The sequence below is a fragment of the Embiotoca jacksoni genome, unplaced genomic scaffold (genome assembly GCF_022577435.1).
Source record: "Embiotoca jacksoni isolate LCO1_2020_lvr unplaced genomic scaffold, fEmbJac1.0.p SCAF_34, whole genome shotgun sequence".
Classification (NCBI taxonomy): Eukaryota; Metazoa; Chordata; class Actinopteri; family Embiotocidae; genus Embiotoca; species Embiotoca jacksoni.
The window spans coordinates 1,541,568-1,558,076 of record NW_027185386.1 but is presented as its reverse complement, the minus strand read 5'-3'; the positions used below and the strand labels follow the sequence as shown (position 1 = coordinate 1,558,076).

The window sequence follows — 16,509 nt, the reverse complement described above, 5'->3', positions numbered from 1 at the left end:
ATCATCGCTCCTCATTCCAAAACCTAAAACAACCCAACCAATGAAAGTAGCGCGTATTTGCCAACCATAGGCTGAGAAGGGCGGGGTCATTGCCTTCCCTATCCTAGGAAAGAAATGACGGACTCTTGATAGAGGGACGCACCCGGAAGTAGATGAAATGCCTCAGCATCTGAGATTTCCTGAATTATATAGTTTCTGCTCATGTGACACGACGCTGCGAAAGTTGACACATAAATGTTTTTGGATGCTGTAAATATTTGTTCAGTCCTCGTGAACCCCCGGAAGTAGCAGATGCTGTAAGTTAAGACGAACCGTGATTTAAAGGAACAAGAACTAGCTTGTAGCTAAAGCGTTAGCTCGCTAAACAGGATCTCGTACGTCATAACTTTCTCTTGAAGGCGTTTTATTATTTCCGCACACTATTCCGCAGAATGTGCGCTGATACCGGCGTCGTGTTACTCATTAAATTGTGTCAGAAAGCCGCGTTACGTCCCGCAGAAATGCAAATGTATTTAAACAGTGACGTAGCACAGAAATCTGTAGCCTGTGAAGGTTGTGTGTCAGTGGCCCCCCCGGGCCACCGTAACACACCTTTAAACCACGAGGGCTGCAAATAACAACTGTTTCTCTACTGGACAATAAATAAATGGTCATAACAACTGATAGCCAAAGTCTGGTTCATAAGGATGGAAATCAGCTGAGATTGACGAACTCACAAAGACTAAACTTTGAGACTCATTTAAAGTCTTGGATATCCTCTTATTATGACCTCTTTTTTTTTTTATCTTTGAATATCTGCATGTGCTTCTACTTTAAGTAAAAAAATAAAATTAAAAAAACTTGATTTCATGGTGTTCAGAATAAAAAAGAAAACGTCCCAAACGATTACAGCATTGGATGAAAACTGTATTTTAATATCCTAACTTTTACAAAAACTATGCTGTCCAAAATTATATCAAAGCAATATATTTTTTGAAAAAGTTAAAGAGCAAAATTAGCTGTCAAAATATTTTTGAACATTTTTGTTTTGCAAGAGGGATGTTTTGTAAAAAGACACCCTCGTAAATGTGATATTGTGATCGTTCTACATCTGATACGCTGCAGATTTTAACTATATTTAAAATAAAACTGTTGTAAACAGCAGGTAAACAAATCATTTTAACAATAACAGGATATAAATACAGTAGCTTGTGATTTTTTAAAGTAATTTTAGAGAATTTAAACGGCACAAATTGAGACTTTTGACATCATGTTGGTACCAAAACTTAAACCAAATTCTCTTTTTGTTGTTCAAAGTTGAAGTGACCACCCCTCTTCTGCCCCCCCGTCTGCCTCGCCATGCCGCTGGTGATGGACGCCGTGTGGGCGCTGTGGAGCATCGGAGCCGGCGTCTACGACTACTTCCACACCAGCGCCATGGAGGAGAGGATCGACACGCTGGAGAACGTCCTGACCATCCACCAGATCGTGATCGTGGCGCTGTCGGCGGGCCTCATCCTGCTCATGACGTACATACTGTGGAGAAAACACTGAAAAAAAACGCAGCTTCTCCGGGCCAAAGGCGGAGGTGGTTTTCAGCGCGGGATGTCTTCCGTTGCCCGCGGCAACCTTCATCCCGAGTGACGGTTTGGTTCGCAGTTGAAGTTCCGACGTCAGCGGTCGGGACGTCCCAGATGAGGTCAGGAGACTGATGGACGACTTAAACCGAGCAACACGGCTCCATAAGGACTTGCAGTGGGATCTTGGTCTGTCTGTCTCTCTGTCTCTCTCTCTCTGTCTGTCTGTCGCTGTGTTTTAAATGTCAAACTAGCCTGAAACAGTCCACAGACCATCATCCAACATCATAACAGCTTCAGTGCTCAATGAAGATGATACAGTACTAAAAGATGGCGCTCGGTTGTGACAGGTACGTCAGTCCCTTCAGGATCTCGCTGCCTTTTTTGTGATCGTTGTGATAAAAGAAAATGCTTCAATTTACAGCATATTTTCCCAAAAATTGCAATTTAGCGATTGCAAAAATGAGCAAAAATTTCAAGTTAATGAAACAATGTTTTAATTTTTTTTTAACAACTACCTGATAAAGAGTAAAAGGCCTATTTAATAACTCCCTGTGATAATAATCCTGCTGCACATCACAGAAATAGTTGACTTGTAGCCTTTTTTTTTAAATTTCGGTTGACGATGTTTTTTTAAAGAAAATAATTTAAGGAATTTTGCAAAATCGGCAAGCTGCTGCAAATACAGAAAGGTTTTCTTGAATTTGCGTTATTGCAAATTGCTAAATTGCGGTATTCTGGAGGGATTGTTACACAAATGAAGAGAAGCTAATCTGTAAGTCCTGTCAACTCCAAGATTTTTTTTTTTAAAGGGTTTCTGGGATAATAAGGAAATTAAAATCATCCAGTCTGGAAGTGAAAAAAAAAAAAAAAATCTTACATCCTCAGACAAAGAATATACACCTGTAAAATACAATGTGGGAATTAAGTTGTGATCTTGAAGCTGCATTTCCCAACAGTTGTATTTCATAGATTAATAATGGGTTTAATAGGTTTTATTGGGACGTGGATACCAAATCAGTGTGAATCCTCTCTGTGAAGTTGGTGTCGGGTCTTTTGAGTTTGGAGGTTCACCGACGCTGGTTCGGACTTGCAGAGTGACTTACGGGCGGGAAGTGATGTCGTTGCACAGTTACCGTAAAGATTATAACTAAAGCCGAGAATAATAAAACTCCTGTTTGCCTTTGATGGCTGAAGTTCGTAATCATCTTGGTTCCTGCAGGAGAAGCACAAAAAGAAAAAACTAAAACATTTTAAACACTGGAAATAAACACTTTTATGTGTACTAGTATTTTTCATGCTGGGGAGAAATGATTGAAGGTTTCTGGTGGAGGTCAATGGATTTATTTAGCTTAAGTGTGTTTTGGAAAAGCTAGATTGTGTGTTTAATTTGTCCATGTTTACATTTTTACCGTTGTGTTTCCAGTCTGTTTGATCATTTTCATGTCTGTACCTGCTCCGGTGTTCATTACCACTACTGTATATTTGACTCTGCTAACCGCTACCATGGTTACTATTAAAGGGAATATGTTTGAATAATAATCATAATTTAAGTCCAAGCTGTTCTTTTCCTGAATTTTTAATTATGACCTATTTATTCAATGACGTGATTAAATCCACGCTGGGAAGAAAAGTTCAGTTACATTTTTTTCATCACAAAAATTGTATTATTTTAAATCAAAATGTTTGTTTCCATGTGGTTTCTTCGTTGCTTGGTAGAGTTTCAACGAGCATTAGTGGACGCAGCGATGAGCTTTCTTTTAGAGTTGTCTTCACTGCTGAGAGGTTCTTCCTCTCAGGGATGCTAATTTTCATTTTTTTTAGATCCAATCATGTTAATGATTTGTTTTTCAATTAACCTAATTACATGAGATGTTTGACCAGGTGTTTTTTTTTTGTTGCCAAGCGTCCACATTTCTTTTTTTTTTTAAACGGGGTTGTAAATTACGATAACATTGCCGTGAAAACCAAGTAGTTGCAGAAAAAGTCTTTGTAAAATGGGAAGAAAATCATCAACTCTTGAAGGCTGCAGCTTCAGCATTATGAGAAATAAAATAGAAATAACAGATATTATCAGGATAATGACACAAGTCAAGGCTGCACACTAAGAACCGAAGAGAGTCAAACTCTTCGAGTTCCTCGGACTATTGTTGCAGCTGAAAATATATCACCAGTTCAAGTGCAGTGTGTTCTGAGCTATTTCAGTCCTCATTATGTTTTTGGGTCAGTGGTTTAGTCATCTGCAGGCAGCACAGTGCTCATTTCCAACCATATGAGGAGAAATGATTCCCGTCTCTCTGAGCCTCAGTTCACAAGTTTTTTTTTTAAATTTGTATTTCTGAATCTATATTTAAGAAATCTTTGTGGTGTCTTCAGACTCAATATGAATGAATGAAGAGGATGTGATGTGCTGATTAAATCATCAAATTACTTAGTTTTTAACCATTAAATGTGGTGATTATATGCTTGATACAGGCATGAATTTTATACCATGTAGCTGATAAATTCCCCAAACTCACTGTTTTAACAGGTGGATGTCTCAAAATGATTATATTTTTAATAAGTTATGTCGTCAGGGAAAAAGAAAGATCAAAGGGAAACAATGCCATGCATTTTTTTTTTACAATAGCATTATGATTCATGACTAAACTTGAGTCAGCAATTTATCTTCGTTTATTAAAGAAATAGGAATTAAACAAAAACTCTAAAATAACTGTTTTTTTAGTAGATTTGTTGGCCGTGGATGTGTTGAGGAAACCCGGCTCGTCAGGCCGCAGGCGGCAAACATACCTCCTGCTTCCAATTCATAGAATGAGACCGGCCAATAGATCCACCAATGAGAGCTCAGCATTTCACCAACAAGCACGGTGATTGGGCAGAGCTATGAGAAGGCGGGATCTTTCAATATAAGTCACGGTGGAAGCCGCAACGTACATTTTTAATCAAGCCGTTAAATTCAGGCCGAAGAAGGCGGAAGTCGCATAGTTTACTTTCAAAATAAGAGCATGCAATTGAGTAACGTTACAATTTTAGAAATCCTGTGATTTATTACGTTTGGTTTTTAATGTCTAATTCTTTTGGTGGCGTCAGTGTCACGCAAAAACGGAGCAAAACACACGTTTAGCGATCTTTATGGTTTAATAATAGTTTATTTAGAAAATACCCACCGGATCTGACTTGGTTTATTGTGCGTCGCCTTCTAGTGCCGCTAACCCAACTTGCCAAACAGACGCTCGGGCGAGGAAAAGATGCGGGTTTTCGGTGAAGCTCGGGCGTGAAAAGGGATGAAATCGTGCCGTTTTTCTGTTGAATCAGCTGTCGCTCGGTAGCGACTTTACGGTTCTCCATCGGTGGCGCGAGCGCACCGGACAATGCTAGCCGGTTAGCCCGGGGGATGTTGCTAGCTGGCTAAGGAAGTTAGCCGGTTAGCTCGGAGCCGCGTCAGCCGGAGCTGCTCGCTTGTTTCGCGCATTTCGAGCCTGTTCGCCGACATCAGCGACTCTCAGACCGCGTCCTCGGCCACAAGGTTCAAACTACCTCCACAAATGGGACATTTTTAAAAGGACCGAAACTTCCGTAATCCGTTTTTTTTTTCCCCTAAATGAGGAATAAACAGTCTCCCGGAGCTTCTTCTGACGACGCCGCTTCTTTTGTTTTGACGAAACGAAAAACGACCTGAATTTTCTTTCCGTTTTTTTTCACTTCTTCACCTTCTTGGGGACACTTTTTTTTTTTTTTTTTTTTTTTTTCTGGGACTGTGGGGGGTTAATTTTTTTGGAGGAGGAGGTGGTGGAGGAGGAGGTGGGGGGGGGATGGCCCCGCACAAGCAGGGCTCGTCGGGAGGAAGCCACCCGGCGGGTCCCGGTTGCGGAGGGAAAGCCAACGGGTCGTACCAGCCGCCCTCCGCCGTGACGGCGGTGCCCAAGAAGCCCAACATGCAACTCGTTCAAGCCGACCACGAGTTGTTCCTGCAGGCCTTCGAGAGTGAGTTCGGTTCGTTTTGATCATGTCGGAGTTTTAAGTGAAGGTCACAGGTGTTGAGATGAGGAGCTGCACAGCTGGAGGAGCGGATCGGTTTACAGATGAACTCCACAAACTTTATTTATCATCAAGTCCTGTCGGTACCACACTTTGATCTTTACTATCACTTTCACACGTCATGCTTTTTAAATTGGACTTATAACCTGTAGCTGCAGGTTGTCTGGTTGTTGTTGTTGTTGTTGTTGTTTTACAAGGTTAAAGGAACCTTTTATTAAATGATCATAACCTGCTGCTGTGTTTTTAATACTTTCCTGCAGCCAAACAGGATTGTTAACAGTTTATTTATATGTTTTAAGTGCAAAGTGTGAAAGAGTGATGCCTTCAGATGCCTTTATTTTTGTCTGAGCAGTAACAGTCGGTGTAAAGCAGAGAAAAGGCTCATTTAAAGTGGGAAACATTTGGTGGACACATGAGTTTTATCTTGCTTTTTGTTTGGCTTTGTGTTGTCAAAGGTGTCTCGATTTGTATTTAAATGACGGGTAATATTTAAAGCGACATGCTGATGATGTAACTATTTATTTGCAGAACCAACCCAAATCTACAGGTTTCTCCGCACCAGGAACCTGATTGCTGTGAGTGTTTTCTTCAGGATTGACTTCAGTTTCTGCCCGTTTTAAGCATGTTGACGTCCAACGATAACAACTGTCCTTTTTCTTAATTTGTTTTTTGTCTCTCACCTGGCGACATTTCAGCCGATATTCTTGCACAGGACGCTCACCTACATGTCCCACAGAAACTCAAGGAGCAACGTCAAAAGGTAAAAGAACAAAACTCGCGTGAGGCTTTAAATGCGCTGCTTTGTGTGTTTTCATGATGGTTATTCACAGGTTGCTGTGATGCCCCCAAAAAAACAACAACAAAAAAAAAAACTTTAAGGATTCACTGGATTGAAAAAAGGGTGTCGTGCTGTTTGTTTCTTAGAAAAGCAGGTTGATTGTTATCTGGAGTGAAAGTTCACCAACCAGGCTGTAGGTGAGGGGGCTGGCGAGGTCGGTTGAAGCTGAAATAGGAAAAGCGTTTTCAGTTAAGCTGCTTTGCATACAGACGCTGCGCACACACGCACACACACCACACACACACCACACACACACACACCACACACACACACACACACAGAAAGAGATCCTGCTGATACACGTGGGGCTGCTTGTGGTTCCAGCTGTGCTGGAGGGGAGGGCGTATCACAGGGATCTGATGTGATGCCTTTTATTCTCTGGCGTGAAGGATTGTTTAAACTGATGACAACTAAGTCGTATTGATCAGCTACAACTGAGCCGAGTTGAATATTGGCTTGTTCTTTTTTTGTGTGTGTCTTTGTCCATGTTTTGAGGCAGTTTTTTGAGTTACGAGGCCTAATATCGTCAGAAAAAGTTAAGTATAGAAATTAAAGTTGTGTTGGAATTGATACCAAAACTCGTATCATTGGTATCGAAAGATTTGTAATGCTAACGTGCTGACGGCGGTGTATTCACATGCTAAAGAAAAATAGATCAACAATTTAACCTTTGGGAAAGAATCGGTCATTGCTTCTGCATTATATTTGTTATTTTTGAAGTTTGAAATGTCCCATATTTTTCTTTTATTATATTTGCAGTTTTTATTTCCATTAAAATATATTTTTATGGTTTAAGCTTTACAAAGAACAGGCTGTTATTGCGTCTGTCTCTTTAAGGCTCATTGATATCAATGACCCTCTCTTCTGATTGGCTCACGCTTTTCTGAGTATCTATATCTATATATATATCTATATATATAGATATGTATGTATGTATATGTACATATATAGTTATGAAACTTTGACAGTATTTAAAGCACCTCAACCTACTTCATTACATACAAAAAAATAAATCTGAATTTATACAATATGGGACCTTTAACTTCAATTAAAACTTAAACAAATGAAAGTTTAACTCGTCAGTGACGTCTTTTAAAACCTACTTTTATCAGAGTGCCTTTGCTGATTTTAGTGATCCACAAATATGTTTTTCACACTGTAGCTGTTTTAATTTGTTCAATGCGATTCCTGTGTTGCTGGATTTTAAGGTTTATTTGAATTCATGTTTTTTTTTAAATTATTTTTTGTCTTGTTTAATATGAAGCACTTTAAGTTCAGAAAAGTGCTATATAAATAAAGATTATTATTATTATTTAACTCTTGATAATAATCACGACTGTATAGGATTTTTTTTTCCAGTCCTTGTTTGTACATGTGCTCAGTTTTTCTTCTTCTACGACTACAAACGGTTGTTGAGTGTCTTCCTGATTTGAAGCGGCGCTCGTGAACCAGGTGTCTTCTTCTGACGCTCGGCTCGGTTTCACTTTCTGCAAACGCAACTTGTGATCTGAGATGAAGCAGCTCAGCTGTTACAAACATAGCGGTCTTTCTCCTCATGAACGCCGTTCAGTCCTCGTGTGAGGTGGTTACATCGTGCGTCTGTCTCGATGAAAATGTGTGAGCAGCTCCTCCGTCGTCTTGCCGACACATGCAGCCTCTGGTGTTGTTAGAAATGGAGCTGAGGCACTCGGCCAGCCAGATGTCCAGGAGCAGTCGTTAAAATAATGGCATTTATACTACAAACTTAATCCACCGGGAGTCTGTTGCAGTAAAAAAAAAAAAAAAGAAACAAGTTGAACCAGACTCCTCCTGCATTATATTTTTCTCTTTTGAAAGGAATCTGGAGGCTTTTATTTCTTACTGATTTGAGAAGATATGAAGGTTGTTTTTCGGAGCTCTGCGGAAGCCTCGCAGGTGTTTCCATTTACCGAGGCTCATTAGAGCTGCAGCTCAGGTTGAAGCTGGACGCGACTGCTCCGATTTATGGGAGGCGCAATTTGAGCCAGCTGCGCCCGCTTTTCAGTTTTTTGGATTTCAGGTCGGCGAACAGAACAGAACCACGAACCGACACCAGCGACATCATACAGACTAACAAGCAGAAACCTTTGATTGATCGTACGCTGATTATGCAGCTTTTATCCGAGTCTCTTTCTTCCTAGAAACTGCACAAACATTATTAGAGGCTGGCGCCGACAAACCTCCGTCTCCAGACTCCCATTGAAAAAGCATCAAGTTCTCTCCTCAAATACAAAGTCAGTAAATGAGTCATTGGATAAATTCCCTCCTTCTGATCAGTGTTCTGGTCCTTCTGAAAATAATGACATCATTGATTAGGTCTTGGGCTTCGAAAAGTGGTATGTTGGTTGACAGGCCAGTGGTGCAGTCAGGTTTCTGCTATGGGTGGGCGGGGCATAGTCAGTCAGGTCCACCGCTCTCTCCTCCCCCCCAGCTCGTCCAAATATGGTCATTTCCTGCTCCAACCTAGCAAAGATGGCGACGGCTAAAATCTTGAAACTTTTAAGAGATGGAGACTTAACTTGCCGACTGTTTTTAAAAAAAATATATATATTAATTGCAAGATGATTGTGATTGATGATAAGTTAAAAAAAATACATTTATTTTAAATCTCGTTATAATACAGGTCATCTGTAGCACTAATGTTGTTCCATAGGTTTAAACTACGTGAATAAATGTATGTTAAAATGCGTGTGAGCCCTGATGTCTGACGTGGAAGATGACTGGTCCACGTCGCATTGTCATCATACAAATAAAGAAGCGCAGTTAACGAGTCTTTTCTCCAGAAGAGATGAAGTTTCCTCTGGTGTCTGTCTGGATGAACGTCCGGATGAACGTCTCGGTTGTACGTTCGCTAACTGCTCCTGTATTTGTTTTTTTCTGGACGTACAGGAGAAGCGCCAAAGTCGACAATCTGCTGTTCAAAGTGGAACGGATGAGAGGAGAGCTGGAGACTCACAGGTAACCGCTCGGTGCCGCCGGACGCTCCGACCTCCATCCGACCTCCATCTGACCTCCATCCGACTTCGTACAAAACATTTCAGAGCTCTTCTGTTTTTTGTTTTTTTTCTGCAGCTCGGCCTCCAACCTGCAGCTCACCTTCACCGGCTTCTTCCATAAAGCCGGTAGGTTTTTGTTAGATATTTTTTTTAAAACTCTGCCATCTCTCCTTTTTTGACTTCAGCGTGACTCACAGGAAGTCTTGTTGTCTCTTCAGAAAAACCGTCTCAGGACAGTGAGAACGAGCAGACGTCCGTCTCTCTGGAGGTGCTGCTGGTCAAAGTCTGCCACAAGAAGAGGAAGGTGAGATCGCTGATGACGATGATGATGTTGATGGTGGAAATGTATTTAAACGAGACTTCAGTGTGAGATTTTCTTTCTCGCCTCCAGGACATCAGCTGTCCGGTGAAGCAGGTCCCGACGGGGAAGAAGCAGGTTCCTCTGAACCCGGACTCGAGCGCCGGAGTCCCGGCCAAGACGGGCTGCTTCCCGTCCCTGCTGGTCCCCAGCAGCGAGTTCGAACCCAGCAACTCCCACATGGTGAAGTCGTACTCGCTGCTGTTCAGGGTGTCGAGGCCCGGCTGTCCTCGAGCGCAGATCAACGGTCTGACCAACGGGGAGAATCACCACAGCAGAGGTGAGCGGAGCCTTCTGTTGCTTCAACTCTTATTTCTAGAGTTTTAACCAACATTTCTGTCTTTAATAACAACACTGTACTCGCCAAATTAAGAGCTGGCATCACAAAAAAAATTAAACTGGAAAATTATTCCCCAAACTGTTGAGTTTAAACTTGTGTGTACGAACACAACTTCATGCTTTTTCTTCTCGTTGAATGTTCGAGCTTTACGTTGCAGAACGACGTACTTCCCTTTAGTAAATACTCCTCCATGACTTGTGTGGTACTTTTTGACGAAGTAGTGGTGTCACACTGCTGGAAATAACTGTAACTTTTGAACGCATCACCAATTAAAATATCTGCAGCTTTAATTATTTTACCCAGAAATCTGTTTTTTTCGTGCCCTCTTGCTTATTATATATTTGAACTCTTTTTGTGTTTAATTTTATGCATTTTACCTGTTTCTTATGCATCTCATTTCTTTTCTGTTTTTAAATGTTCCTTTATCTGTTTTTATGTCAAACACTGCTTGTAATTCTCTTGCTGTGAAGCACTTTGAACAGCATTCCCTGTATGAAAGGTGCTCTACAAATAAAGTTGTTATTATTATTATTATTATTATTATTATTATAAACACACTGACTCTGAAGTAAGACCTGAAATAGAATTTTCCACTTTCATGTCACCTCTCTGTTTCAGACTTTTCGGAGGAAGTTGTGAACAGGAAGAGGAGGAGCTCCCCCGTCGGGGAGGACGGAGAAACCACATTTGTGGCTCAGATGACTGTGTTTGATAAAAACAGGTGAAAAACGCTCGCACACTAAAACTGTTGCACGTGGAAAACGAGCGCCATCGCAGGAAGTGACGGGATCGCTGTCGTGTTTTTTTGTGTGCAGGCGTCTGCAGCTGCTGGACGGGGAGTACGAGATGTCCATGCAGGAGATGGAGGAGTGTCCCGTCAACAACAAGAGGGCGACCTGGGAGACCATCCGGGACGGAAAGGTGTGTGTGGGTGCATGTGTAGTAACTCCTGCTTCCATACGATCTTATTTTCTATTTTCATTGGGGGACATCAGCTGCGTCAAAACAAGCATCATACTCTTTCCCCTCAACCAATAACAACGCGGCGTTACATCATGTGATGCAAAGCAGCAGAAACCGTCAAGAAGGAGAATAAACCAAGTGAGAGAAAAATCCTTTTTAAGAAAGTTGTGTTTAATACATAGATTGTGTTTAAAAGTGTTCGTAGCTTCAGGTCTGAAAAATGGTTTTAAAAAAAAGTGTTTTAAACTGCAATACCAGCGAGTGCCACTAGAGGTCAGCTCCAAAAAGCCTCCGGCTCCATAGACTCCCATTCAACTTCTCATTAAATACAAAGTTAGTAACTTTTTTCCATCAGTTATCTCGGTGTTGTTGGCTAAAGTCACTCCTTATTAGTTTTCTGGAGGTCCATCTGAAGTATCGTCAGGTTTCTGATCAGATCAGTCGGATCCACCGTTGGCTCCTCCCCCAGCTCGTCCAAATACGGTCACTTCCTGCTCCAAACCGGTGACGACCAAAATCCGAACTCTTCACAACGTTCGTTTGTAAACCAACGGGTGACGTCACTGTTAGTTGTCGCTTCTGTTTAACAAAAGAAGACGAGAGACTGAACGTGATTGTCTTTATACTCGGTATCAGATTCACGTTGAGTTCTGAGAACTGCATGCAGCATCACCGCACACAGCTGCAAGGAAAACTACCAGACCAAAAACATTTCAACCTCTTGATTTGGCAAACTGGTAGTTTAAAAAAACCCGATGTCATTTTGTCTGTCGGGTTCATCGGTGGTTGATAACTTGTGCTGATGAACCTGCTTGATTTCTGCGAAAACTGGATTTGAAGTATCATCAGCAGCTCGGGAACTTTTTAGCTTCACGAAAATCACAGTTTGGATTCAACAGCACGAACGACATTAACGTGACGCTCTTGTTCGCGCAGCGTCTGCCTCCTTTCGAGAGCTTCTCTCAGGGACCGACGCTGCAGTTCACGCTGCGCTGGACCAGCGACTCGTCCGACCGCTCCACTGCACCCGTGGCCAAACCTCTGGCCACCCGCAACTCGGAGACCAACCAGGACACCAGGACGAGCACGCTGAGGTCCACGAACACGCTGGGTGAGCGGGACGCTGCGGCGCCACAACCGAAACGGCATCTCTGACGTACGCACGCTCTAGAAAACGTTTGTCCTCTCTTCTCACAGCTGTTAAAGAATCCATGAATCCAGATGTTCAAACCAAAAGAGAACAAATCTCAGCCGAGCCTCGACAGAAACTACGAATCTTCTACCAGGTCAGAGTCTCACCTCACATCTGCAAACTAATGTTCTGTTCTCGTGCTTTTATTTTGAAAGAACACCTGTTTTCCCACGATGCAGTGTGTTTGCTGCCGGCGTTGTCATGACGATAACGACTAAGTTATTTATTCATTCTAGCATTTGTAAACGGGTTTAGGATGATTTTTATTTTTCTTTATTTCACATTTCATGAAGTTTATTTCAGATTCTTGACTGCTTTTCATTTTATTGTGTTTTCAGCCCGAGTCGTACTTTTATTTCCTGTTTTTAAAGACGCATTCGGACATCACTGCTCTATTTAAATCTTTGCCTGTTGAGATCCACGTCTGCAGACTCGTGCTGGTTTTAAACCGTATTTCCAGCCGGTCGGTCCCGTTGGACTCGAGTCACATTTTTTTCCTCTGGCGTTCACCGTCTCCGCCTCTTCTGCACCAGTTCCAGTACAACAACAACAGCCGGCAGCAGACGGAGGCCCGGGACGACCTCCACTGCCCCTGGTGCACCCTGAACTGCAGGAAGCTGTACAGCCTGCTGAAACACCTCAAACTGTCGCACTCCCGCTTCATCTTCAACTACGCGGTGAGAACGACGCACGCTTTTGGGTTTTTTTGTTTTGCTTTTACAGACTCGCCTCAAGTTGTCGACAGTTTAATGACGTATTTAATTCTCGTTCTCCGGCAGCCGCATCCCAAAGGAGCGAAGGTGGAGGTCTCCGTCAACGAGTGCTACGACGGGTCGTACGCGGGGAACCCTCAGGACGTCCACGGCCAGCCGGGCTTCGCCTTCAGCAGGAACGGCCCCGTCAAGAGGACCGTCGTCACCCACGTCCTGGTCTGCAGGTAGCGCGAGTCGCCCTCCGACTTCGTACGTACGACGTGCGATCGAAATGTTCAGAGGCGCCTTCAAACGACCGAAAACTAGATTTAAATGTGGCCGCCGTCAGCGTGGTCTCCTTGTAGAACGATACGAGCAGCTCGACGACGACGTTCAGCTCCAACTTTAGTCTTCGTTCATTCAGCTAACGACGCTAACACCGCTCCGACGCCTCGGTAGAACTCGGCGTTGACGGTCTGACTCCGGGGAACGAATTCACGGTCGCACGACCGCCGACGTTCGACACGTCTCACCGTCCTCTCTGCTCCGTCCAGGCCGAGGAGGACGAAGCCGAGTCTGTCCGAGTTCCTGGAGTCGGAGGACGGCGACGGGGAGCAGCAGCGCTCGCACGTCAGCGGACACAACCGGCTGTACTTCCACAGCGACTGCTGCGTGCCGCTGCGGCCGCAAGAGATGGCGGTGGACAGCGAGGACGAGGGGGAACCCGACTGGCTGCAGGAGAAGACGGCGAAGGTCGGTCGCAGCTAACGGAGGGGGCGGGGCTTAATGTGTTTTATGACTCGTAGTAGAAAGTAAAAGTCTGGAAACGTGGAGCTCGGCTGCTGCTTGTGGTGTTTCACTGACCGTCGTCGTCTCACCGCAGCAAATCGAGGAGTTCACGGACGTCAACGAGGGCGAGAAGGAGATCATGAAGCTGTGGAACCTGCACGTCATGAAGCACGGGTTCGTATCCGGGGGCAACCGCAGACTCATCTTCATTCATCCGGCAGAGTTTGACTTTTTATTTTTATGGAAACGACTTAAATGACAAATAGATTTGAAGAAGAATCTGTTTGAAGGTGTTGGTTTAACTTCTGTCTGCTCTCTTTACAAACGTCACGATTCTTCTTCCAGGAAGTTCTCCTTTCGATGACCTCGGCAGATTTTGCACCTTTTTTTTAAATTTTGTCCCCCAAACGATGTTGAATCTGATCTCTGCCGGATCGTTTGTTTCTGTCTCGATGAAGAGATTTCAGACTAATCGAACACTCGGTGGATTATCGCAGCTCTCTGCCGGTTTCTCTCAGACTGAGTTTTTAAAAGAATAGCGGGAGGCGGAGTCTCGTCTCTCCTGTGGAAGCATCAGACACCTTCTGTGGTTTTAAGATTAGACAGATTATAGTCTGGTGACCCTGAACGCTGCTTCAGCCCCAGGTTGCTACTTTATTGTGTTGGTTTTTTTAAGATCGTGTTGCATGTCGATCTTCACACAAAGTAAAACCTGAATTTAACTTCCTCTGTCGTCCCGCCAGCTTCATCGCCGACAACCAGATGAACGAGGCGTGTCTGCTGTTCGCCGAGCGCCACGCCGCCCTCGTCGTCCAGCGCAACCTGTGTCGCAACTTCCTGCTGCACCTGAGCAGCATGCACGACTTCAACCTGATCACCACGCTCACCATCGACCGGGCCGTGGCCAGGCTCCGCCTCCTCCAGAGGGGCGGCATCAGCGAGGAGGAGGAGGAGGAGGAGGAGGACTGGGAGACGGCCGTGGAGTCTCAGCCGGAGCCGGATCCAGATCCAGTTGAGTTTAAGGCCTTCAGCGAGGAGACCAGCTGCCAGCAGCAGGAAGAGGAGGAAGAGGAGGAGGAGGAGAAGGAAGAGGAGGAGGAGGCAGAGGAGGAGAAGGAAGAGGAAGCGGAAGAGGAGGAAGAAGAGGAAGAGGAGGAAGAAGAGGAAGAGGAGGGGAGCAGAGGAGGCGTTCACAACAAACAGAAACTCTCCGGGTTTGGTTTGGTTTGAAAGTGAGAAACAGACATCGACACACGATGTGGGGTCACATGTTCAGAGGACCAGGTGACCTTTGAACTTTGAAAGTCACATTTTGTCCATTTGTCACACGGAAAACAAAAACTTAAAGCTTTGACTCTTCTGCATTTTTTTTAACTTTATTTTTTTCTGATTCTGTCGATGTTTCAGGCTTTTACTCTGAAATTTAAAAACGTTTCCTTTCGTTTCCCGCCAGATGACTTTATTTACAACAACGAAACGGACTCGGTCGTCCCGGTCGTGTCGGGAAACACTCGGCAGGTTGTCGCTCAGTTTCCTTTATTAAAAACAACAAACAAAAAAAGGTCTCCTCAAACATCTGGAGCTGCAGATGTTTTCACTTCAGAGGGGACGAAACGGTGCTTCTTCAGGAGGACATGAATCCACGTTTTGGTGTTCGGACCCGCGAACGGCCGACACTCAGGACCCCGAACCTTCGTTTGACGTAGACTCAGTTTGACTTCCTGTGAAGCTCCGAGCAGAAACTCCACCAAAGTTTTCCTGACCGCTTAGAGGCTCTCGGGTGACGTCAGGTGACCTGGTCTCCGTCAGGTGACCTGAATCTTCTTCACTTCCTGCAGTTTCACTCTGATTTCCTGTTTTTGTGACTTTTTTTTTACCTCCTGGTGCTCGATGTTTCTCTTCCTCGCCAGTCGTTTCGATGTTTCTCTTCCGCGATGCGTTCATGAACCCGACTCGTGTTTTTCCGCAGCGCTCCTCGTCATCGCGCGGTTGTTTCTCCTCTTCGAAAGTTTACGAACTTCAAAATGTAGACACGACACAAGTCATTCTGACAGATATTTGATCTTCAGAGAAATGTCTTAAACACTTCCTGATTGGTGCTACTTCCACTTTCTTTCATGTGACAGACTTTGGCTGATCTGCAGTTTCCTTTATTAGATTGTCATTAATTTAAACACGTCGGAGGAGGCGGAGCCTGAAAGCAGCATCAACTGTTTTGTACATAAGACTCTGGAGAGTAGTTGTAAATAAAAAAAAAAAAAAAAAAGCTTTGAATTGTGGTTGTTTGGAATCTTGAACGATTTCCATGAAGTTTATTTGTTTCTTAGTTTACAGACCAAAGTGGATCCGTGGATTTCAACTTTGATGGGATCAGTTAGATTTAACACTTTTAAAAGCTTTACATGCGTCAGACGTCGCGGCAGAAATCCGGTTTGGGCTCAGAGTACTTCTCTCAGTTTCAGTAGATATGCAGGTTTTTTTTCTTTTGTTGTTTTTGTTGTTGTTGTTTATTCATAAAACCAGCAGCATTTTGCACAAAATGGGAAGAGCCATGTCAAGAAAACAGGACTTTTCTTCAACAATGATGTAAAACCAGCTCCACAATGTGAACGTTAAAGGCGTGTCAGGATGGTTTTCTATTAAAAGAACAATTTTGTAATATTCTCGACAACGTGGTTCATTTCTTTCAGTATCGTTTCATCTGTCGTACGTACAAAAAACACTTTGAA

The 16,509-nt window shown here is 43.6% G+C and overlaps 1 protein-coding gene and 1 long non-coding RNA gene across 3 annotated transcripts; both read left to right on the top strand.

Moving 5' to 3' along the window:
* The first annotated feature begins 114 nt into the window (after positions 1-114).
* On the top strand, positions 115-3,115 carry LOC138207907 (uncharacterized). Its single transcript, XR_011179048.1, has 2 exons — positions 115-296; positions 1,297-3,115. It is a non-coding gene; the product is annotated as an uncharacterized lncRNA (long non-coding RNA).
* A 2,253-nt stretch (positions 3,116-5,368) lies between these two features.
* Positions 5,369-16,441, top strand: LOC138207899 (polycomb protein suz12-A-like). Of its 2 annotated transcripts, none has more exons than XM_069165470.1 (16): positions 5,369-5,540; positions 6,123-6,169; positions 6,290-6,354; positions 9,340-9,408; positions 9,523-9,572; positions 9,665-9,750; positions 9,838-10,084; positions 10,763-10,865; positions 10,960-11,065; positions 12,044-12,218; positions 12,305-12,393; positions 12,833-12,976; positions 13,079-13,236; positions 13,546-13,744; positions 13,875-13,954; positions 14,524-16,441. In XM_069165470.1, exons 1-16 carry the CDS (start codon positions 5,369-5,371, stop codon positions 15,008-15,010), a joined length of 2,277 nt encoding a protein of 758 aa, XP_069021571.1. In that variant the 3' UTR covers positions 15,011-16,441. The 2 variants fall into 2 exon arrangements, with proteins under 2 accessions (XP_069021571.1, XP_069021572.1); XM_069165471.1 differs by lacking the exon at positions 5,369-5,540 and adding an exon at positions 5,569-5,673.
* Positions 16,442-16,509: the final 68 nt, after the last annotated feature.

Coding starts and splice junctions, on each gene's coding strand:
- LOC138207899 (XM_069165470.1), top strand. CDS start 5,369: ATGGCCCCGCACAAGCAGGGCTCGTCGGGAGGAAGCCACCCGGCGGGT. Junction 9,751..9,837: donor TCTGCCACAAGAAGAGGAAG/GTGAGATCGCTG, acceptor TCTCGCCTCCAG/GACATCAGCTGTCCGGTGAA. Junction 11,066..12,043: donor AGACCATCCGGGACGGAAAG/GTGTGTGTGGGT, acceptor TTGTTCGCGCAG/CGTCTGCCTCCTTTCGAGAG.